General features: G+C 40.0%; 1 protein-coding gene across 1 annotated transcript in view; it reads left to right on the top strand.

Moving 5' to 3' along the window:
- WDFY2 (WD repeat and FYVE domain containing 2) overlaps positions 1-24,825 on the top strand; it is a 60,541-nt gene that overhangs the window by 10,696 nt on the left and 25,020 nt on the right. The window contains exons 2-3 of the mRNA XM_058825380.1: positions 19,574-19,641; positions 24,689-24,762. Coding sequence (XP_058681363.1) covers positions 19,574-19,641; positions 24,689-24,762 — 142 coding nt within the window. The remainder of the gene's footprint in view (positions 1-19,573; positions 19,642-24,688; positions 24,763-24,825) is intronic.

The raw sequence follows: 24,825 nt of genomic DNA, 5'->3' as shown, positions 1-24,825 counted from the left end.
CAGAACCCTTTTGATCACAGCTTATATTCCTTCTTCTAAAAACCTGATGACCTAAAACCTCTTCTTCAAGGAAGCAGGCATGAACATTGTTGTCTGGTTTTTATGAGGTGTGAACACACCTGAATGGATGGCCCAAGGATTGCAATTATTGAGGTTACCAGCAGGAAGCATGGCTAAACCTAACCAACAGCTTGATCTGCCTTGGTTGTTGTTTCCCGTGGTCCTTCCTGTGCTCTAAAATCAAACTTGTGTTCACATGCCCTTTTTGACATGAGCAGACATTTTTACATGGTTTTAAGAGTCAAATTCTTTTAGAAAAAAGTGTTATACAGGTGTTAGACAAGTGTTAAGCACAAAACCTGTATTAAATGTGTAGGCAAGCATTTTGTATACAAAATTATATGGGAGAAGTAGATAAACAACCACTGACAACAAATCTGGAGACAGGAAAAGCAAAGGGCATGGATAATTGCTTAGTGATCTGTGTTTGTGTTTAGCATGTGGATTAGAAAGTACAAACAGTGGTTTCAAAAACTGGTGTGTGTTCATGTATTTACACCTCAGACTCAATGGTATTTTTCCAGAAATAAATGATACTGCCTGTGTTTGAAGGCACGCTCCTGATTTGCAAGCTGGTTGTTGTGATATTCTGAAGCATTATCCTGGCAATGGTCATCTTTTGTTTTGAGTTTCATTTCCTTTTATTGCTGTGTATGATAACTTCAAGCTAAAAAATGGTGTTTATTTAATTATTGACCAATGCCATTATACTGACATCAGACTAATAAAAATGGAGGGAAAGTGGGAAAATATGGACCACCTTGAGATAATATTGTGGTGTACAATGTAACAAGAAAGAAGAGTTCTTGTGAGAGTAAGTGCCAAACTCCTTGTTTTCACTTCCCTGTTCTTTTAGACAAGCCCAGTATTGAATAAGATGGTTGGTGTACACAGGAATCAATACTGTTTCCTTTTTTTAATGGCTCTGTGAACCAGCTGGGAGAAATGGGCTGCTGAGCCCATGGCCAGCAGCTATAGTGACTGTATTTCTAATCAATTAAATAGTGCAGGAGTATATTTCAAGCACGGGGGTCTGGCTGGCTGTGGTGTCTCCTTGTTGGTATCAAGCACTGCTCACGAGCCAATTTGCACAGCGTCAAACAGTGCCCATAGAGGGTTTGGAAGTCAGCTTGTACCAGGGACTGTTCCCAGGACGTAGCAGCCGCTGTTTCCCTGCCAGGTGGCCTCACTGCTGGAGGCTGGTCCCAGCCCTGTGTCACTTATTAATGTCGGTGTGTTTCACATCTCTCGGAGCACCCAGGTCATGTGGCTGTTCCTCCTGGTAGGGTATCAGATTGCCTACAGGAAATTCATTCTGTGATTTAAAAAAAAACAACCCCAAACCAGCTAAGCCACTGGTTTAAACAAGACTCAACCCTTGAAGCTGTCATGCCTGTAAGCGTTTCTGGTGGTTGGAGATCTGTAACAGTAAGTTTAAAAAAACCTGAATTTGAGACCAAAGTATCTTGAGATTCTTGAAGATAACTTCAACCAGCCATCCAGAGGAGGACAGGTCTCCCATGGCCCCTGTGCTGAGCAGAAGTGCATGTGCTTGCCAAATTCCTGCGTGTGACATTAACCAGTGACCCACAGGGCTGCAGCCAGGGCTGGAACCCAGCTGGAGCACTGAAGTGGCATTCATGGCCTCTGTGGCCAAGGTCTCCAGTCAGACCTCCATGCTCGCTTCCTGCAGCACAGGAGGCCCAAGCATTGGACCTATAACCAATGTGGATACATCTTCTGGCGTTCCCCAATAGCTGACAAGATATGTTTTCTCCATGAGCCTTTGTTTCTGACACCCGGAGATGTATCTTTGGCCAGCTTGAGAAGAGCATTGCATGTCCTGTAGGTCTGGGAGATGGGACATGAATGCTTCCTTATATGCCAGCTCCTTCCCTGCTTACACCATCCCAGGGTGGCATCCTTCCAGTGGGTTTGGTGTCATTGCAGCTGCATTGTGCCTGCCAGTAAAAGTTACCCAGGTTTGTTCTAATAAATGTGACCGTCCCTTCACCGTTTCAGGCCATGTGGAAGCTTTGGTCCCGTATTTTTGAAGTCATAGAACAGTGCTAAGCTGAAGTAATGACCAATTTTGAAGTACAAGTCACCAATCACCTGCATCTGAAACACAGACAGTAGGACGTTAAGTGCTGAAGAGACAATTCTTCATCAGGGCCATCCAAATCTAGAGCATAGCTTGAAGAAGATCCAGGAAATCCAGACACCCTCTGCTGGGAAGTTTTACCTAAGCATTACATCTTGGAAAAGACCTTCAGTCATAAAAATTACATTTGTGCTCCTTTCAATTCTTAAAATACTTGAAATAAGGCAGATGTACAGTGGTCACTTACCTTACCCCAAGCAGTTTTCTGCCCATACATTTGGTATTGCTGCCAAGTTATTGTAGAAAACTCAAGTAGGTTTTGTAGGTTGTATTAAAACTTCAAGGAGGACAGAAAACAAGAAACTTCCATTTTCTAATAAAACTGGTGATGCCACAAAGAAACTATGAAGAGGAATAGTTTCCTCTTCGTAGCTTGTGAGCTTCTCTAATAGCCTCAAGAGCTTGTGAGCTCTTCTAACTAAAAAAAGTAAGGAAACTTCAGACACAATAATTAAATTAGTCTTTAAAGCACATTTTCAGTAGAAAGTACTTTTTTAGCTAGAGATGCTTGTTCTATAACTATCAAGGTCTCTCTTGCCCAAGCCTTGTCTGGTTTAACTGACACTGAAAATGTAATAGAAGTTAAAGGTGTTGTTGGGGCGAAGTGTTGTGGGGAGTCTGTTTCATAATCTTACAGTTTTTGTATAAGCTGTTTCCATTTGAGTATCTGGTAGATGATTCACACAGTATTTCAGTCCTCTTTTTATCTTCTCCTTTACCCACTGTTTTGGGGAGAGTGATGTGTCTCCTATTAGAAAGAAATAGTAATTTCCTTTTGCTTCAATATGCAAACAAGCATCAAAATTGTCATGGCTGGTTTCATCCTGCTCCAGTGTCACTTGAGAGTTTTGCTGCTGACCCTGGGAGTGGGATCAGCTGAGCGTTTCAAGAGGACAGGTGATACTTGGATTCCTGGAGGAGTGAGTGCATGTACTTCTGCACAAGGATGATAGATTTCCCTTAGCTGTCATGGCCACAGTAACTGGGATGGGGCAGCAGCAGAGTCAGAAAATAGGTGTGAGATGCAGCATCATTGTTCTGACACTCTGGCATGGTGCTATCCTGTGGCAGCTGTGTTCTTACCTTCCTGAACTTGACCCAAGTTGCTAAGCTGGGTTTTGTGTCTTGGAGCCAGGCTTTCCAGTGGCAAGGATTATTGGACTTGCCTTGTCTTCCACAGTCTGTTGCTGTTCCCTGTGGGATTGTGAAGGAATTTATATATTCTAGGTTTTTTTCTTGTGTGGCATGTTTTGTTGTAGGAGCCTTTTGTATTTTCTAGGAAAAGTTTCTTGTTTAGTTTTTAATATTACTTTACTGTTCTCAAGATTGTTGATCTGAAATTCTCTGGTACACAATACTGTCCTCTGACACTAAGGAAATGGTGTCAGAGTATTTTAGCCCAGCCTTGAGTTGTTATAAAACTATAATTGCTTTTTTAAGGCATCAGAGGATCAAGGAAACAACAAAATTTCCTTTAAATTATGTATGTCTGGAATACCCAGGACATAAGAGTTGTACAATAATCTTTATAGTATTTTTCTACAAACTCTGTTACTTTTACTGTTCTACAACATTGCACTGTCTTACTTTGGACACAAAGAGAAATTCTACTTGGTCTCCATTGCATAAAATCTTTTAGAAACAATAATTTCAACCATAGGCTGAGAGAAGCATATTTTGAGTCAAATAAAATTAAGTTACAAATAGCTATCAATTTTGTAGACATAACAAAAAGTAGCAGAACAAAATATCTAACTTAGCTCTCTCCTTCCTGAGAAACTGATATTCTTTTCTGAAATCAAATCAAAGTGACAGTGGTGTTGCTATTTGGCAACATGATCTGTTTACATGTTATCTGAGAAAATTAGGGAAAATCATCTGCTAAAGCTGGAAGTTGAAATGGAAAGGCTTCCTTGAAGAGAGAAAGAATGGCATGAATGTGTGAATATCGATCCTACCTTGCAGAGAAGTTTACTTCTTGTTCAGTCAGTGTGTATTCAGTCTTGATGCTATGAAAAAATGTAACTGCTATGAAAAAATGTGACTGCTACATCTTTGATAAGCGTGTACAGTGTGGATTGGCTTGCACTGGGGTGTTTCATGGGAATCCCATTTTTCACTACCTACCTCTATGGTGGAAGCAGAACTCCTACACCTGTGCTCTTACCATAAGCCTCTTGGACTTTGGTATCATTGTCTTAAGTTCTCTTGTGGTCCTGCTTTCTCTATATGTCCAGGACTGATTTAGAAGCATCCCAAACATGGTTTTTATTTTTCACTAATAGTTATTTTTGTAAATATTGCCTAAACAAGACATTGATTCTGTGTGTTTGTTTAGTCAAAAGCTAAGCTGCTTTGAACAGAAAAATATTTTATTTATGGGACCCAGTAATAACTTGACTCAAGTTGGGGAAGAAAAGAGAGTAGGAATTTAAGAGCCAGGGTTGAGACTTGAAACTTTCTATGAACACTGCAGAGGAAGGCAACAGAGGTGGAGCTTTTTGTCTTCCTTAAAATATGTATACATTTTGCAGTTTGCAGTTGGGGAAAAAATGCTTGCTATTGAATTCAGATAGCCTGCAATAGTCAAAACTTCCTTTTTCAAACTGTTGTTTCTTTTTCTCTATGCATATTTCACAGCAATAGATAATGAACCTTTGTTTGTCTTAAATGCAAAAACCAGTTCCTGTCTGTTGAAAGTAAACAGAGCCTAAAGGATTTAGTGTCCCAAGTAACAGAGCAAGAACTTTGTATTTGTGAGGTATCAAGGTAAGTGCAATTGCACTTTGGGGAAAAGCCTTAATGTGAGAAATACTTTCCAATTTACAAATTTGGAGGTAGCTGTTGAGTGCAGCTGTTAGGTTTTCATTGCCCTGTATGTCACCAGGCTGCTTCATAAATGCACCATGTGGAGCTGGACTTCTCCCCTTTCTTCTGTGAAAGACAATCAACATGCAGAAAGCTGCCCTTCGGCCACAGTATTTTGGGGTTGTGGGAGAGTCTTGAGCTCTGAAGGGTTTGTCTTCAGCCCATTACCTCCATTTGGATAGACCTGTTATTACCAAAACTCTGTGCTCTTTCAGTTTCTTTGTCTGAATGTTATGAACCAGATGTTTACTGCCATCCTTACTGCAGGCCTTGTATTTTTGTACTTTAGTATTGTTTGTACTTTACATCCTGTTCCCTACTGCTGTCCTGTTCCATTTGTGTTCTATCTCTAACTCCTCTCAACTCACTTTCTCATTTCCTCACCTTCCTGCTTATTAATTCTCTCAGTGACTCTTCTCTTATCAATTTGGAATTCAAAAAAGCAGGCTGTCCCCTTCCTGCATGAACTTGGAGCAGCTGCACATCCTTGCTAATGCTGCTAAATATCAATATCCAAGTCAGCTGATATGAAAGTGAAATGGGGCAGCTTGGATCAGGAAAATCGTTGACATCAGAAATTGGTAAAAACCACCTTGTACGTTGGTGATATGAAAAGGCATTTAGTGTGCTTAGCTGGTTTCATCTGCCAAGTGCTGCCTTCTGAAAACCTGAAGTACCTCCTCTATGCTTCTGTGGTCCAGCAGAGTCCACAGTAATTCCCAGTTTATTGCTAGGTTTTTTAAAACCTGTTTAAACGTTATTAAAATGCACTGAATTGTTATGAGTAATTGAGAGACGGTGGATGTGTGATGCCTCCCAGACACGAGGGAGTGGGATAGGGTGCTACAAGCAGGAGAGAAATGGAAATCAAATGGGAAGAGTTTCTTTCATTTGCATTGGGTGGGGGGAATGGCAATATTTGCCTTTGCCCTGCTGCCTCAAGGCTGACTTGGTGAGGAAGGGAACATGAGCTGCTTGAGGAGGAACATGGGCTACTTCTTCAGTTGCTTGTGGGGGTGCAAATGCTGAAGGCTTGCTGCTGCCAGGAGAGGTGACCTTGGTAGCCTCATACCTGCTGGTTAATGGGTGTTCCTGAAAACAGAAAAACAGGGATGCAGAGGGAGTATCATGCACATCTGAAGCTTAAATTCTTGCCAATATCATGAGTAATTTTAAAAGGCTAAGTCTAGCAAGACTTGTAAATCGCTGTCAGCTGTTGTTGAACCAGATGCTGGAGGCAAAACTCTGGGGAGAGAAATAGCCTGGTTGAAATGTGTGTTAAAATGAAAGGTGCCAGAGGAAGAGACAGTGTGGGAGAGCTGATGGCAGTACAGAAAAATAAGTTGTAAGCTTTTAAGAGCAGGGCTTGGAAGTAACTGGCTATTGGACTGTCTTCTTTGATTCCTATGTTCTAAATAGAGTTAGTGGTTGACCACTGGAAAAGGTAGGACACAGATCTTCAACATTCACTGGCTTTTTAATTAGCATGTAGCTGCCATACCATGAATCTCTGTTTCCTTCTACAGAAATATTTTCCTTTCAAAAACTGATCAAACAAAACCCTTAAATGCTCTGAAAAAAAAAAAAAGAAAAGGTGAGTAGGAAAAGCAGAGACAAACCTTGATCTTTCAGACTTAAGAGTGTGAAGCAAGTATTTTATGGTGCAGTGCCGGGGGAAAGGTGCATTTGTGGAATGATATGGTTGTGCATTTCTAACAACCTTTATTAGCTTGTATTTCCACTGTGCAATGTAGATGATGAATATGTGTGTGCTTCCAAAGCAACCCATTTGTTCACTGCAGTGTTTGAGGTAGTAACTGCTCTCAGTCTTTCCTGTAAACTTGTTGTTCCTGTCTATTGGTGTTATTTACAGCTAACTGTCCATCTGATCTGTTTTAGGGGCCAGATCCTGTCCACATAACAGCTTTGTCTAATAATTTGTCTCCTCCCCTCCAACTGGAATGAAAATTGATTCTAAATACTGGCCTCCATATGCCCTTCCTCTCTCTGATGCTCAGTAGTTGGGCCATCTCTCAATTAAGTAAACTGCTTAACCTGCTGCAGATTGTTAACAATTTACATTTCTTGATAACTGCTCAGAAATTGCAAACATCCCTCCAAAGCTCACCGTGTGTGCCTGATAACAAGATACAATTTACTTCTATTAGATATGATGTGTGGAAGAGACTTACTGGACTGTCAGGTCATTTCTGGGTGTTTTCAGCATGTCTCAGATACCAGGACAGGAGAGTGGGAGGAGGAACTGCTGATACAGCAGAACAAGCATGGATTTTGAAACTAACAGAGGGGGTTTTAGTCTGTGGGATGTGTATCTTGTGGCTTGAGGTGACTGGATGTGTTGTCTCTTTGCATAGTAATTTAACTGTCTGTAAGGAAGGCTGTTCCCTCCCTCCCTGCCTTCTGTGTAAGAAGCAATCCTGTCTGACATGCAAAAAGGTCAAGCCAGAGTTACAAACATGATTTCATTTTTCAGGTGGTGCTGAGCCTGCAAGGCCACAGGATCAAAAGGGACCCTTCTCTTATTTACTGTCTTTACCCCGTCTCAGCTCATCTTTTTCCCCAGCAGATGCTGTGAGCTGATTTTATGCTTTACCTAATAGCACAAGGATTTACTACCCCAGTGTGTTGTCTCTAGCTGTCTTCTACCTTGTATTACCATCTAAAACCCAGTGTCCTCTGCCAAGGTCAGCAGTAGATTGGGTCTGCTTCAATCTGCTGCCGTTCTCTGCTTCCAATGGCCCTGGAAAAGGCCAAGTCATTATTTCAGACGCCTTTCTTTGCACTGCCTATGCTAACTGGTAGCCTTCCACTGGAAGGCAACATCCGTAGATGCAAATGCCCCATCCCTGAAAGCGTTCTAAGCAGGTTGGATGGGAGGGACCCTGAGCAGCCTGATCCAGTAGAAAGTGTCCCTGCCCATGGCAGGGGGGTTGGAAGTAGGTGGTCTTTGGCTCTCTGGTAAGGGACTTCATCTTTATTCAGGATGGGTAAAGTTGGTCAGGTTTTTGCAGTGATCATGTAGAGTTGCCCACTGTTTAACTCAGCAATGACTTTGAAAATCCTTGCTTTGAAATTATTTTGTTTTGAATCCCTGATTCCTGTAAATATATAATTATTGACACCTTTATTGTAATTACCATGCCCAGTAGCATGTAGTAAGTACTTACTACTTTTGAACCTGAAGATGTTATGTTTTGTATTAGCTTGTAATAAGATTTAAAAGTGAGAGGCTGCCAAGAAGAGAAGCATGTCTTTAGAGATGACTTTGTCTCACAACTTCAAATCTATTTCTTGCAAGATAATACTGATATTTTCCCTATGATTTGCAACAGTAAAAATCTGGAGGATGCAAGCTGAGACAGCATCTGGACAGGAAGTGCAACCCTCGTAAAAAATGCCAGTAAAGTAAGGTAGTAATAATGCGACAGCAAAGAGAGTTTTATAATATTTGATGCCTTTGCCATGAACCAGGATCTGTCCCTTATAGCAAAGAGGAAGTTACCCTTGAGACTGTGACCAGGTAATTGAACTGAAGTTGCTTCAGACTTTGTTGGTTTGGTCAGTCACCTGAGCAGTGGTGTCCTATCAGGACACAGTCCCACCAGACATCTTTTCAAGACTGCACTGCAATATGTTGCACCATTTCACATATTTGAAGAATGTATTTTTTGTACCTGAGGAGAGATGGTCTTGTGTCTTCCCAGCACTGCTGCAATAGACAAGGCTTTCCTGTCCTGTTTTCACAAGAGGAAAGCTTGATGCAAAGGGTCAAGGTTTTTCTTGGTATTTGATGGTCTCTGCCTATTGCTCTCCTTTATAATTTTCTTTCCACCTCTCTTGCCAGAAACATGTGGTTCTGAGATTGCCCTTGAGAACTGTGGCTGACAAATCCTGCGTTCCCTTCCCTAACAGTCTGGACTATCTGTCTAACCCAAATTAGCAGATAAGCTGATTGGGTCTGGTGAGATGTGGAGTGCAGAAGAAATTACTGAGTGAATAGCAGTGTAATGCAGAGAGAATCTAATAGTGATAAATATATTTTTTCTCTTTCATCCATAGTTTGTAAGTTTCTAAATCCTGCCAGCATGAAGAAAAAAACATGTACAACTGCTGCAAATAAACACTGCTAGGGTACATACAGGAAGAAGATGCATAAAGAAAAGAATGATAATGCTCTTGTAATTTAGCAGGTTTGTTTGTGTCTGGATTGCTGCATTTAGTACAGAAGATGACAGTTCAGACAGGATATTGTCTCATTAGAGGGATTAGAAAGCAAGTAAGGGGAACAGAACACTAGAACAACTTTTCCAAGAGACTGGAAAGATTGATTACCTTAAAGAGGAGCCATGTAAGAAATTATATGAGTATACACAGCAACTAACCAGTGGAGAAGGTGGAGACAACAGAACTTCTAGTCTCATAGGAGGAGAGCAAGAAGATGTTTATTGAAATATGCTGTTTCAAAATTGAAATTTACTATTTTAAACATAATAGAATAAAATTAATACAGTATGTACTACAATGCTGAAGAATAGAAAAGCTGCAACTAGGCCATATGAAAGATGTAGCTGAATATAAAGAGGCCCTGCATGTTTGAGAGAGATTTTTTAAATAATAAAACCTAAAGTTTAGGATGGAATAGTCAGTCTCATAATACAGGTTTGAAGATGATTTCCGTTCAACTCTGTTGATTTCCATCTCCCCATGCAACCCCCATGGGAATGCAGAGATAACAAACTGACTGGCTTTTAAGCCCTTGAAATGCCAGATCACCTCTAAATTACAGAGTCAGAAGTTTGGGTTTTGCTGGACTTTGCTGGCACCTCACAGCACACTGCAGTATGCATGGTAAGAAGAAATCTGAGAGCCCTTGGTAAAGCACTTCAGGGCTACAGTTCCTTTGCAGCTATTGTACAAACCTTTCAGGACAGGATTTGGTTTGCATAGCTTTGCCCTGCTTTTTTGATCCCTTTTTGCTGGTACTAATTCTGTTGACCTTACTTCCCAGAGTATTGAGACTCCCCAGCCAACCTTGTCCTGCTGGGTCAGAGCAGCAGAGTGGCTTCTTATCTCCTCTAGAAGAGCAAAGCCTGTGGGAGATGAGGACAGTGAAAATATCTCTGACTCGGGCTGCCCGGAGGGGAAAATGGCAATGAGCAGAAAAGCTGAGGGAACATTTTATCACCCATGAATCATTGTTCAAGTTCAGCTGGAGGAACTGGAAATGTGATTTCTCTGCAGAAAGTCCTCAATGCCTCAAGAAGAGCATTAGCAGAGGCACCTTGGCGTGGCACAGAGCACACAAATACATTCCAAGTAAATATGTTGTCTCTGAAAAAACAGTGCTGTAATTGTTCAGCAGTATTTAAAAAGTAAAAGCCTCTCTCTTCTTATAGAGAGTGTTTCAATGAATGATGCAGATGACTTAGGTCCAGATTAAAATGCTGAGAGAGGGCACCATCCTATACATGTGGAAATGTGGCTTCCTTCCTCTGCAGTAAAGGCATAAGTTATTAGATGTTACACTGGATAGTTAACCAAACATTTATTGAAAAATAAGTTGAGACCTAAGGGTAGGACTTAATTTAGAGCTTGGGATCAAATATCCATCTTCTCCTGTAAATTAACCTTTATGTGACTGCAATTTATTACAAAGTGCCATACTGGTGGTATGTATATTAAAAATTAGTATGTTCAGCTTTCACTTCACAGATCCACTTTTTTAGCAATTGAATAATGCATTCATTTTTGAGCAGAGAGAAGCATGCAAGACTTAAAAATTATCAATAAGTTGATAGCCAGTAGGATTTTTGGAGAAAAAGTGGTGTTTTGCTGGACAGATGTTCCAACCAGGCAGCTGGAAGGAGGACAGTGACCTGGTGGGTTCTAGTTCTTCACCTTTGCTACATGGGCAATTTAGAGGGTGTAGCAGAGTTTCTTTCTTGCAAGTTCTGGATCCACTGGGTATTTTTAGCATGGTTCCACTGAGTCACTTACTGCATAGCAGGTCTGTATTTTAATCTAATGAGGATCTTTCTAATAACTTCCATTACTGAAACATTTGAATGTGGGAAGGAGGTGAAAGTAATTGGATTGCAATAATTAAATCATCCAGTGCAATTACCTTCAAAAGGTTGTGTGTTTATGCTTCCTGAATGCAAACAGGAATTGATCAGTACAGGCAGCTCCAAAGCTGCATCTGTTCTGGAAGGGAAATCATTTGGTGGAGTATGGGTGAAGGAGGTCTGTGGGTAAGAGAGAGATGAAAATCATTTTGTTACCCCAAAGATCTGTAAGGAAGGCTGGTCCACAATTTTTAATGAGGAGGTAATTCTGGAACTTAGCTTGAAAGAAGTCCCAATGTGATGTAACACTTGTTTAATTATTTCTGAAGCTGTAGGTTCATGCTCACTGGGAACTCCAGCTCTGCATTTATCTGCATTTTCAGAAAAAATTAGCTTCCCTTCAGCTGGGATGTGGTGTAGTCACTTCACTGCTTCTTATGACACATGATGAGAACTGATTTTTGTGGAGCTGCTTAAGACCTGAGTCAGCTTGGCTCTCTGAACCTCGTTCTAGTAACCTCAATGTAATGGAGCATTTTTCTGTGGTTGTGACTTTTGGTTCATTTTTTGGGTCTCTACTTAACCAAAGTTTGCGAAGTGGAAACTGGTCAGATTGTGATTTTTGTCCCATGCCTGAAGAGCAGAGCTTGCACTGCTCCCAGGCATGTGTACTCAGCTAACTGGAAAAATCACTGAACTGCATTGCTTATTGTCCAGAAAACTGAAAAATGGGTAGAAATTGTTTCACAGCTGAGTAGTAAAGCTGTCATGTAACTATCTCTTTTTTTTTTTTAGATCATAAAAATTAATTTCTCCTGATATTGTCTCCTATAAATCTTTGGGTTTTAGTAACTTCCCACAAAATACCCAAAAAGCCTTCTATGTAAACCAAAACTGTGTTAAATAAAATTGTGTCAATTTCTCTGAGGTCTAAGTACAACTGATGGGTATAACATCCTGAGAAGCCCATGCAATCCTCTAGCTGCATATAACCTACCTAAACTTTGACATTTTCCCTGTTATGCAATGTGCATCTGCATTTAGTTACAGCAGCATGAATTAAATAGGGAAACATCTTATCAAGCATGGTTTGACTGCTTAGTATGCTTTGTGTGAAAAAAATCCTGCCTTTCAGTCCATCTGCCTGCTTGCTTGGCACTCTGTTTTGTGCAATGTTTTTTTTTATATCACTGGGTGGGATCGACAGTGCACTTGAATGTTCAAGTGCTCATGAGACTCCCTCCTTCCTCACAGCTGGTGGCTGAGCTGCTGCTCAGAGACCCAGCTGCCTCCAGCACACGGGTTGTGGTGTGCTCCCTGTGCTGTTCACCTCCAGGGCTGTGTGAAGTCCGTGCTTGGTTCACCCTCCTTGCTGTGATCCTGTGTCTCTGATGTTTCTGAGCTTTGTGTATGAGGGTTCCTGGATTGGTGACAATGGCAGCAGTGTTTTGGATACAACAGCAGGATGTCAAAGGTGCTGGATGTTGGGAGCTGGCCCATGTTCCTCTTGAAGTCAGATCTTACTGCTTCTACGGCTTTGTTGCAGGGCTTGAGAGATACAGAGTATCTCTTATTATTCAAAATTATTCTCAGTTGTTCAAAATACAGATACAGAGTATCTTCTCATTATTCAAAATACTTCCATTTTATGGGAAGCCCAATGATGAGTTACAGACCAAGGTTACCATGAGGATATTTTATCTTCTAGAAATGCCTTTATGTAATCGGTGCTAAGAGAGAACCTCTGTAAAACAGTCCATCCTTCAGAACTCTTTAATCACTTCCCCATACATTTTCCCCCTTTTCTGAACTTGTAGCTCTTGCACTTTACTTCAGAAACTCAACCTGCCCTTTTGTAATATAAAAGACCCTAGACCAGACCTACAGTGATCACAGAATCATAGGGTATCCTGGCTTGGAAGGGACCCACAAGGATCATCAAGTCCAACTCCTGGACCTGCACAGGACACTCCAAGAATCACACAAATCACACAACATGCTTGAGAGCTTTGTCCAAAAGCTTTTTGAACTTCAGCAGGCTTGGTGCTGTGACTAGTTCCCTGGAGAAACTGTTACAGTGAAGAACTTTTTCCTAATATCCAACCTCAACTTCCCCTCACTCTGCTCCATGTCAGTCCCTCAGGTTCTGTTGCTGGCCACTTGAGAGAAGAGATCAGTACCTGCCCTTCCACTTCCCCTTGGCAGGCAGCTGTAGCCTGCCATGGGGTCCCCCCTCAGTCTCCTCCAGGCTGAGCAGGTCAAGTGACCTCAGCCACTCCTCATGTGGCTTCCCCTTCAGGACCCTTCACCATCCCTATAGCCTCTGCTGCATGCTCTCTGAATAGCTTTATATCCTTCTTATAGTGTGGCTGCATAGCTGGACACGGACTCAGTCTCAGAAAAAGTCCAGTCAGTTAATCTTTGACTAGTTCAGCTGAAATCACACATTTGTTCATCAAAACCAGGGAAAACAAGGTGGCACCTGGAATGTGCCCCAGCATTTCAGGGTTTATGCAGACCCCTCCATCACAGTTGTGTGGGAATTAGTATGGGTGAGTCTGAATGGGAGACAGTCATGCACTTCCCTGGGCCTTTGGTGTTGGGTTTGGTGGGGGTGGTGTCTGAGTACTGGGGTTATGTCTTGATTTTTTTTTTTGGTTTTTTTTTTGTTTTGTTTTGCTTTTCATTTAGGAGGACATAGGATAAGGACTGTTAGGAAAAAGTCCTCTTGTTGCCTGAGGCTTTGGCACTCTGCTATTACATTTCTATTTGTTTTCTCTGAAATGCAAGCTGGCCCAGAAACTACTTCTGGTTTTGATTTTTGCTTTCATATACTTTCTATCAAAATTTATTGGAGAGATGGAACTCCTCATCAGTGGTTCCAGTACACTGGCAGTGGTTCCTGAGCTGCCACTAAGCATGAAGGATCCTTTATTCACAGTAGGGTTCCATGTCACTAAGGGGAAGTCATAATCTCTTCCCATCTCTGCAAAAAGTCTCTGGACAGGTTGAGGGATTTATACTACTGTATAGTTCAGTTTATGCAGTTGTTAAATATTTTTTCTTATCCTAATTCTAATGGCAGTGTGTCCCTGCTAAAGGTGATAAAGCCATCAGCGGTGTACTTGGGCTTCAAAGGCTGCTATTGTCATGTTTGTTTAATGACATCAGGTACAGCTTTTGCTGTCACAAATGCAGATCTTTAGTTTCTACAGAAACATGTCTTTTGAATACTTCTGAATTGTCTGTTATTGGATATTTAGGAATAGGTGGAGTTTCTTTTCAACAATAAAGAAGTCTTCAGTGTATTGATGGTAAAAACATGTACTAGTACTCTATTAGATATGCCTGAAACCTCACAGGTTGCACTAATGCTTAAATAACATTATCATAATATCTTTTTGTTTCTTTCATCAATGAATAGTTGGAGGAGTGTTTTAAAGGACTTTCCACAATAGTTTAGTGTATTCTTTTTCCTTTTTCAAAGCTGTTCTGAAATGGTGTTAAATCAGTTTTGTAGTTAAAACATTGGACAGTATTATTGCCCCTGAAAATGCCCATTGGGCATTTCTTTTTAACCATGTTATTTGCACTGTTGACATATCCCCCTTTCCCAAGGAGCTGTAATGTGCAAAGAGTCTCTGAATAAGCCTGATGACTTTAGAAAGTGACAGATTAAAGCTTCTGTACCTCTGTAATTTGTGTCCTCGCTACAAATAAGAATAAAATTATAAAATAATAAAATAAAATCTTTAAAATAATTTCACATTTCTTTTGATGCTTAGTGGTTTTGGTCACTCAGCAAAACAAGAGATAAAATAATCCTGCAGTACACGGTCCAAGGTACAAACAATAAGGACTACATTAAAATGCTATTTAAAACATTTTCCCAAGAATACTTATGAAATAATGTAGTAAATGGTATGTGTTGAGGGTTACCTCTGCTGTGTTGTCCACTGGTGTATGTCTGGGGCATAAAGGTGATAATATTACAGAAGTGCATCTCATCAAAGAAAAGATTTTAAAAAGACAGAATTAAAAAAGGAAAAAAATGAACAGGAGAGTAAGGATCTGTTATGGGAAACAGATATATTAGGTTTCCTCACTCAAACTGTGAAACTAGAACTGGTGGGTTTATGGATATTCTGGAGAAGTGGAGTGTTGTAGGGATCTTGTTTCTTGCAGTAATGGATTTCCCTAGCACAAATTTCCCAGTATTGCAACATGCAAACATCTTGGGCCCGTGTTTTGACACATCAGTATGTCTGTACTGTGTGCAACACCAGTGTCTCATGCAAGGCACAAAGGAGGAAAGACAGGAGCCCTGCTGTGAGTCACTCCAGAAACTCAGCTCCAGCACTCCAAGCAATACTGAGTTTTCAGGCCAGAGTAGAGGTAGAGCAGAGAATCTTGCGTCCAACCTGGCAGCACTGTGCACATTTTCACAAGGCACACTGCAGCCTGGATGAACAAAGTTGGGTTTGTATGACCAGATTGTTTTTATCAGAAATGAGATGCTAGTGACTTAATAAGTTTCTGTAGATGGTGATGCACAGAGCTGCCACACCGAGGTGGACGTGCTGCTGTTGACATGGGCACCTCCAGGAGTAGTAGGTGCCCAAGTGAGCTCACCTCCTACACAGCCTGGCAGTGTGCTTGACACCTGCTGGTACATCCACAGCCACCTGGACCTTAGCACATTCTCTTCATCATAACAGAGAGAAGCTATTTTTCTTTTAAAATTGGCAATTTTCACATCCCCTTAATATATGAAGACACAGGCTGTCTTTTGTATGGCAGAATTATTTCTATATAGCCTGTCGCATTTAAAAATAAATCATCTCTATTATGAAAAGACTAGAAGAATATCCATCGATTTGACAGCTTCTAAAAATCTTCCCAAGTCAATTTGCTGGCAACGAAATGAAGGGACAACTCATTTCCATGGTGATGCTGACTGAATCACTCTAGAGCAGCTGAATCCTGACCCAGGTGGGTGCATCTTTAAGTCCAGTAACCATGCAAACAGCAAGTACTCCACATGCTGGATATCCATTAAAAAAGCTTGTTTTCATTCATTCTTGGGTAGTAGTTGGTATGGTTCAGTCTTTAGACCAATTCTACTTTGGGAAAAAGTTACCTAGAAAAGGCTACTGAAGTGAGGTTGGTTTTCCTTCTTTCAATAAAACGCTTTTTCTATTTCAGTGATCTTTAAGAGAAGAAAATTCTGAGTCATCATATCCTGACATAAAGAATAACTTTCATGCTTTTACATGAACTTATGGATAGATATTGGAAATCTATCCATATTATAATATCCATATTATAATGCTTAATATTGATTTTAAATGTTTGCTTAAAAGACATGCATAGTAATCGTCCTTAATTTTAAAATAAATTGTTAACAAGATCTTTTCTTTAGATCATTTACTGGGGAGATACTTATTTCTCTGAAGAGTTGCATGAACTGACTTGCTGGTTATGTTTCTTTTCACACACCTTACAGTTAGATGGCATCTTTTCATAGTTTTTTTATTCTTAGAATGCTGTTTCTCATTTAGTTGTCATTTAGTCACATGATTTAGTCCTTGAATGGAAATATATTTGACTACACTAAGAAATGAGCATACTGTGTACCTATAGAAGAAGCCTATATTAGTAGAAGTAGCTTCACTCATAACACAACCTCCAGCAGTTTTTTTCTTTGTTTGTTTTAAACTTTACTAGAAAATATGTTTTGCTTCATTATCATTCATGTAAAAGTCTTAAAATTGATGCAACTGTCAAATTGATTAGAAATTCTGCAGTGGGTACAGTTTAATAAACAATGACAAAACCAACCCAAAGCATTCAATTTATTGCCATTTTTGCACATAAAACTCATTTTTATTTCCTCCAGCTTTTGAAAGATCTGTTCTTCTACACAGTCCTTTCCTAGCAAGCTGAATTATTTGTAAGATGTTGTACTGGATTTATTATTTGCAGAAGTGTCAGAGTGGAGAGGAAGGGCAATGTTGTTGAAGCCTGGGGATTTTGAAACAGATAGCACTTGAATACCTAGATTGGGATGTTCAAGAAAGGCAGGTCTCTCACAGGTGCATTTCCTCAGGGTAGTTTCATATTCAGTTATTTCAGCTCCCTGTGATTCATCCCATTATTTTTTGTGCACACACATTCATTGTCACAATGACCTCACTTGTAAGGACAAACACATTTGTAAGAGCTCATCCATTTGGGAAACTGAGTGGTTGATGTGCATCTAGAGCTTCTGGTCAACAGCCTTGGTCAGCTGTGGGGAGAAATGACAGAAGGATTTGTCTGTCCCTCTCACCATCAAAGATACATCAGCCTTATTATTGGCCAGTGAATTGTGCCTTACAAAGTGTTTTGGCAGCTTTGCTTCAGAGCTGCTGCTGTGTTCAACACAAAAAGGCCATTAGACTTAGGACATAATTATAATGAATGTTACATGTTTTGTGTAATTTGTGAGAGCTTTCTAAACTTGGGACTTGTTAACCCAGTGAAGGGTTAGTTTTTAGAGCAACATACCCTGTTGAGATATTTCTGCAATGGTTCAGCTTGTGTGGTGCCCAAATATACAAGGTCTCAGAATTATTTGCTGTAAAAGGAGTTTGAAGGCAGGGTAAGATGAGCAGAGACTTGATTTTGGACATAAGCAGCACAAGGAAGACAAAGTGGTACAGCCTTTAGTTTGAAGTTTGAAGGATGGATTACTAGTTCTTGAATTGCTTTATTATGCACAGCATCTCAATTCAGACTATATTTGTGTATGTAATGCCTTAGATCAATTTATATTCCTTTATGATGTATTTCTTGTATTATGACATTGCTCTGAATTTGTACTGACTAAAGAGGGCTGCAATCTTCTTTTTGAATAAAATGAGGTAACAATAGAAATGATCATGCAGTCTTTTCCGTAAGCTGTATTTCCGCGTTTCATGTACTGGAAAGAGCCACTCTTGCTTGTTCTTTTTTCTTTATGGCATCAAGTGCAAGTTATAGAAACAATAGGTTTTTAGATCCGTCCTGCATTTGCTGTTGCATAGTAATTTTGACTGAATAGAAGTGGGTGCTGGGTCAAAATCTGTGCTAACATGGTGCTGTCTTGGATAACTGTGTTTTCTAGAGAAGGGCAATACATTCAAAGTAAATCAATAAAGCATGAATACAGTATTATATGGAGAGTTTTCTGGTTAACATTAGATATAAGGATTAGAGGAAACAGTAATTAGAGGAACAGGGGGCTGTAAGTGAGGTGAGAGTGGGCTATGCAGAAACAAGTAAGAGGTTAATGCTGCTTTAACTGTTGACACTGTTACTAGACATGTTTTGATGAAATTAATTGATGAACTGAAGTTGAGAGCTTCAAGTATAAGGAGGCTTCAGAGACTGGACCAAAAGAAGCAAATGGTAATGAGGGCTGAAATAATAAATATTTAATGACCCAGATGGTGCATCAGTCCAGATCCTCTGCTGTAGAAACAAGCAACAATTGTCTCAAATCTCTGAAGGGCATGGATTGAGTAAAAGGCATCTGACAGTATAATATGATTATGAGAAAGCAAAAGTAATCCTGAGATACATTGGGAAGATCTTCTAGAAGAGAGGAAACTGCTGTGTTTGTAGGGAGCACTGTGTGATTGATTCTAAGGGCCTCTATTCAAAGACACCAACTCCAAACTGATGAGGCAGAGGAGACCTGCAGGGCTGCTTGTCACATTTGTCATCCTCTTCAGAGAAGGATAAGTTTGGCTTCTTTGTGCTCAGTGGCTTCTTCTGATAGCACTCTGTGTGCATGGAGGAGAGGAAAGGTCCTGAAGCTGAAGAGGTCGTTTTTGGCAAAAATGGACGTAACCTTAGTAATAAGCAGCTGAAAATTTCAGAACTTCCTTCTTCTTTTTAGGGGTTTTCCAAAAGCAGAACAATGAAACAACAGGCAGCAAATGGGCCAAGGCCTACCCTGAGAGCAGGGGGAAGGTTTCTGCAGAGACTGGAAGCGCTGATACAGGAATGCTCTACTGGGCTACCTGTGCTGCCCCAAATTCTCACGTGGAGCCTTGAATGAACAGTCCTGTTAAAGTCCTTGTAAAGCAAAGAACTAAAAGCCATAGCAGTTTCCAAATATTGTTGAGATATGTTTAGCCAAGTTATTGAATACTGAATTGAACCAAGGAGTCAACGCTTATCACCTTACAGGGGTTAATCTGAGGCTGATGTATCAGACTGGTGTAGGAGTTCATGAGTTTGCTTTCCCTCTCAGCAAAATAATTTAATTTTGAAGAACATATTGTACATTCATCATGACCACTTTGTTTTCATTCAGACATGATTAGTTTTTAATTCTTCCTCCCATGTAGTGCTTTTTCTTTTACAGAACAGTTCGTGTCTGGCTGAAGAGAGACAGCGGGCAGTACTGGCCCAGTATATACCATGCAATGCCATGTAAGTATAAGGAGATGTTCAATATCTACTGTGGATTTGCAAAGTAGTTTTGATGAAGCTTCATGCTTATGACTGTTTGCATGCTTACATCTCTGTATCAAATGTTATTCTTTAACAATCCTCTTGGTACCAGTGAAGCTTTACAAAGTTACATGCTAATGCTTCTGAGAGGCATCAGAGATTACAGCAGTTAAAGGATACAGACATGTTAGCAAGGGATGAGCATTTAATGCAAACACAGGTTTTAAAATATGGGAACTCAAAATGTGGTCTTGCATTCTGCCCCTAATGGAGTCCATAATGCTTTGTAAGTCTCCGGTATAAATCACTCTGCCCTTCCTACTGTGTGTGCTCAGTCCATTAGAGTGCAATGGTAAATGGTTTTTTGGTAAGAACTTAATATTCCGTGGCACCTAATGTGATAGAGAGTATACTAGACAGGGAAGGCAGCTCTTCTAATTTAGGAGCAGAATCATTTTACCTTTGCAATTGAACGTGGAAAACCAGATTTCCCTGATGGATCCCTCCATTATGTCTCCTCTCCCAAAGAGAGTGTTCATGCTTTGAGAAACTGCAGATCAATGTCCATTTTCCCAAGGGAGAGTTGAAGAAATGACAGCCCTTGCTGTTTGCTGTAACCCCTGTGTTGAGTGCAGGAATATAATTTTGTAGGTCATTGGAGGCAGGTATATGCTAATGCTCTTCAGTCAGCTTCAATTAGATGTGCTGGGTTAGCCTGTCTTTGGAAAGCTTGTAAAGCTGACCTTAAATCCAGATTGGGGAGCACATATCAGGTCTCGTGGAGGTATTCATACTGTCTGGAGAATGGATTATTTTAAGCTAAGATAGGTAGATTTGTAAGAAGCATCTGTCTCCACGATAGCTAAAATATTTAAATAGGTGTAAGTTTTAGTAGAAAAACATCATTGGGACTCTAGGGCAGCCATGGTATTTGCCTGATTTGAGAAAACAATTTGGTAGAGGAGGACCCCTCATCCTCCTTTGTTGATGGACTAGCTCATAAGAATGTGTCAATCCTCAAAGGTACTTTCTGCTCAAGATTTTGCCAAGAAGGTATTGGGAACTAGCTAATGGTGTGGCAGTCTCTGGAGCTCTGTCATGATCACTGGCAGTGGCCTGAGTTCCCTTGGCTGGTCCTAAGAGGTTTGCTTTCCCCAGCCAAACTGTTACGAAATGGCCTTTCTAGCTATTTGGCGTTGAGACTTCTCTTTTTCCATGTGATATTGTTGTATACATTTGCATATTTGAATCTCATTAGATTGTTCTCTGGTCTTAGCAAAGCTGTGTCATTGCCAGTAATAACTGTTTCAATGGAAATGATGGAGTAGATCCAGTTCCACTGAATGGGGACTATTTCAAAGCTCCTTCATAAATTCAAACACTTGACAGTGCTCCTTCACTTCGTAGGCTGGTAAGCTTTTGAGGCATGAGATATTGAAATTATATTGTGTTATTCAACAATTTCAAGAATCATCAGGTATAATTAACAACTGAAGCAATTACAACCAGTCATGCCTCTGAGCTTGGAAATCATAGAAAGGGCTCTGAGTCAGAATCTGTACAAGTCTGCACTTGACTGGAAATGATGGTTTTGTCTGTTTCTGTGTTGATCACCTTTTTGATGGTGCTCTGCTTTAGGTTCATACTGGGTTTTGTTGTTTAAAGAACAATGACTGCTGAGAGTTTCTTTGTGTAAAAATGTAGGAGGCACAATGGTGCCTTTGTGCTGCTTAGCAAGCTGCGAGTGGCAATCCTACCTCTAGGTACCCCATTAGCCTGAGTTGTGACTGACTGTGGTGATGTGTGACCCAATCTATTTTGATTTGATATCAGGTAGCCTCAATAACTGAGTTTGCAGACTAGCTCCTCTGGGAAATGAGAAGGATGAGGAGTTGGGTTGAGTCAGTGATGTGCTTTGGTCAAGTTCTGCACCCAAACAGGGTCGTCAATGCATTCTGAATGTCAAAATCAAAAGGCCAAGATTATAGCACTCTTCTGAGCTTAGAGGTAGGATTTCTCCTAATTGGGAAAGTTTTATGTTCTGCCCTGTGGGTGATTCTATGGTCAAAAAATTCTGGACAGCACAGTGGCCATATTTTTGATCATCATCTCCAGCCCATGAGAAAGAAAAAGAGTTCTAGCTGAAGCCTTGCTAATCCATTTCCTTTGCACCAGCATTGTCTCAACAGCTGATTAACAACAGAGCTCTGTAAACATGTAACCCTGGTTAGATGTGTACTCTTGATTACAGGTGTAACCATGGTTAGATTTGTCACTTTGGGCAGAGGACTAAAAAAACAGCTTAGCAGAGACAGATTTATGAAAGGTAAAGAAATTGTAGTCAAGAGTCAAGTAAAATTTTCCAATTAAAAAACCAACAAAACTAAAACACACAAAAAGACCTAAATGCAACCAAAAAACCCTATTAGAGATGTGGAATGGAGTAAAAGATTTATTGTACTCGTGAACAATGGAGTATCCAGTCTTTGAGGCAGATAATACACTGCTTGTCTTATGATGATTTTCGTAACTAACACTTTGCTTTGAACAGCAGGGTGAAACAATTGCAATGCAAAACATGCTCCTTTGGTCTCAAACTGTGTCATGTTTAGGCACTTCAGAGGGGAGTCTCAGAAATTGCAGGGACAAAGTCTCTATTTCTCTTCTGATTCTGTCTGCCTCTAATGAAGGTGACATGCTTTTGAGAGCATGAAATATATAATTGTGATTTCTCTCCATATTTCATTTTCTAAAGGCAAAAAATCAGTGTGTATTTGCCCTGTATTTAAGAAAAGACTGCAGCCAGACTTCTGCATCAGGACTGCTTGTCCTCCATAGCAGTTCAGATGAATCTTTTTCAAGTCTGAAATCTAAATCATAGCTAAGTTCTTAAGTAGAGAATCTTCAGAGTGCTATTATTTTTCCTGGATACGCTTTTTAAAGGGTCTTAAACATCTCAGAAGCTTAAGGTTTTAGGGTTTCTTTTTGTTTTTTTCTTTTTTTTTTTTCTTCCCCTCTTTTTAATGAGCCTAAGTGCTAAAGTACCTGAATATTGTCTTAATTTTACCAGAGTAAGCTGCAGTCTTGTTACAAGTAGCACGACTGACTACATCAGTGTAGTTGGTATGGACATAATTTTAGTGCTGTCATAATGATTTTTTTAAGTGCACATGTTACTGAAGAGTTCCCTTGGGAAATATCATTATAGCAAAGTAAGTATCTTGACGCTGCTATGACTGTGTACACACAGTTATGGAATTCAGAAATTACTTCTTTTGCAATTGTGTCAAGCAATTGCTTGCATCATTTGCTTCTGAAGTGTTTGGGAAAAGCATACTTCTAATAATTATTTTACCTTAGGCAACTTCTCAGTGAGCTGCTCATTCATTGCCTTCATTGATACTGGTAGCTCTTTCAATGTATGCCCAGTGTCCAGCATTTAAAAGCTGCTGTGTGATATACCTGTTCTGCCATTAAGTGCCTTTAAACTTATTTGATGTTTATTATGCTTAGAATTGGAGAGTTTTCTGTCCATTTTTTCCCTACAACTCTTATTCTGCTACAGGCATAGAAGCCTCAGTATAGTAGTAATGCACCACTTCTGGAAGGGGTGATTCCAATTTGCCTTTTCTAAGGGAGAGGTATAGGAAGGAGCAATTTTGTCACTGCTACTAGGATTTAATTGTTTCCTTTGTGTCAGTTTCCTTGAACTGAAGCCTTTTAATTGATTCAGTTCAGTCAGCCCTTCCAGGAAAGGAATAAACTGAAGTGCCTGCCTGGATGTGGCTCTGATGGGCTTTCTGTTTATGGTACTTGTCCTCCAGGAAACATTTGAAGAGGGAGTCAATACTGAAAGTGGAATAAGTTTTATTACACAGTCAACATTGACTCCTCTGCATATAGCTTTGCTGCCAATTAAACTATCAAGGAAGATTTGCTAAGCTATGGGCTGTTTAGTCCTAGGAGAGGCATTTCACAAATTGAGAAGATACTGGATCACAAAAGAGAGGACTCCAAGCTTGTTCGTAACACAAACATGCGAGCAATCACAATGGACAGTGGAAACCAAAAGGGCGGAGAAAAGCAGAACTACAAGTGCATCTGACTGTACTCTGTATTTATCATAAGAATATGGTTTATAAAGCTTTATAACTCTTACTGTTATCCTAGCTGCAGTTGGGAATTGCTCCTAAAAAATAATTCCTGAAGGTTTCTGTTGGGACAGAAGGATTCCCAGCTGCATGGTGCTGTGTTGGGTGGTAAAAGCAATTCCTGCTTTCTGAATGTAACTTCACAATTTTTCAATTAAACCAAGCACAGCTCTTGAATTCTTGTGAGGAGACCTGGTTTTATCCTGGGTACAAATCCTGCCAGATCCTTGAGGGAGCATACTGTGACCATCTTGTGTGCAATTTCAGGATAAGTCTTGATATTTATTAGAGTAATATCAATGAAATCAAGCAATGGCTAGTTTTAGATAAATTATTTTGACCATAGTATGTGATACTGTCATAGTACTGTCTCTGATGGAATTGGAGTAGGGGACAGTTGAACTCTGTCCTTAATATTAGTTGACATGTTGATTCCTACTGGGAAATTTTCTTACTGTAGGTATAGGATGCAAGCTTCTGACATAATGTAGTGTTTTGTTTTATTGTCAGCACAGTTCAGGCAAATGTAAAAAACTAAATTATTCAGCTAAGTAATCTCTGACTTATATTGAAATGTCAAGTGCCTGTTGTATCAAAGCAGCACAATTCCTCTTATATGAAAGGCTTGTTTACAGATAACTAGTAAGAAAAAAAAAATTAGGGAACTGGAGTAAGAAATAGCTATTTTTCCATGTCCTAATAGGATAGGGTTGAATGAATTGCAAGAAAATATTTATTTTAATGCTTGTCTATTGGTAAGCTCAAAATGCTGCACAGCATCATAAAGCATGTTAGCTAATTTTAGGCATTCCAGAACTTCAAGAAAATGAGAATCACAGTTTTGTTAACTTCATCAACATGTTCATTTTTTTCAGCTCCATGTTCATGCATGTCTTTTAACCCGGAAACCAGAAGGCTGTCCATAGGTCTAGACAATGGTACAATCTCAGTAAGTACATCCAAAGATTTCTAGTTGAAATGCTTCCTTTTTGAGAAGTATGTGTGTGATGAT

Source organism: Ammospiza caudacuta, chromosome 2, assembly GCF_027887145.1.
Source record: "Ammospiza caudacuta isolate bAmmCau1 chromosome 2, bAmmCau1.pri, whole genome shotgun sequence".
Classification (NCBI taxonomy): Eukaryota; Metazoa; Chordata; class Aves; order Passeriformes; family Passerellidae; genus Ammospiza; species Ammospiza caudacuta.
This window is presented reverse-complemented; position numbering and strand designations above follow the sequence as displayed.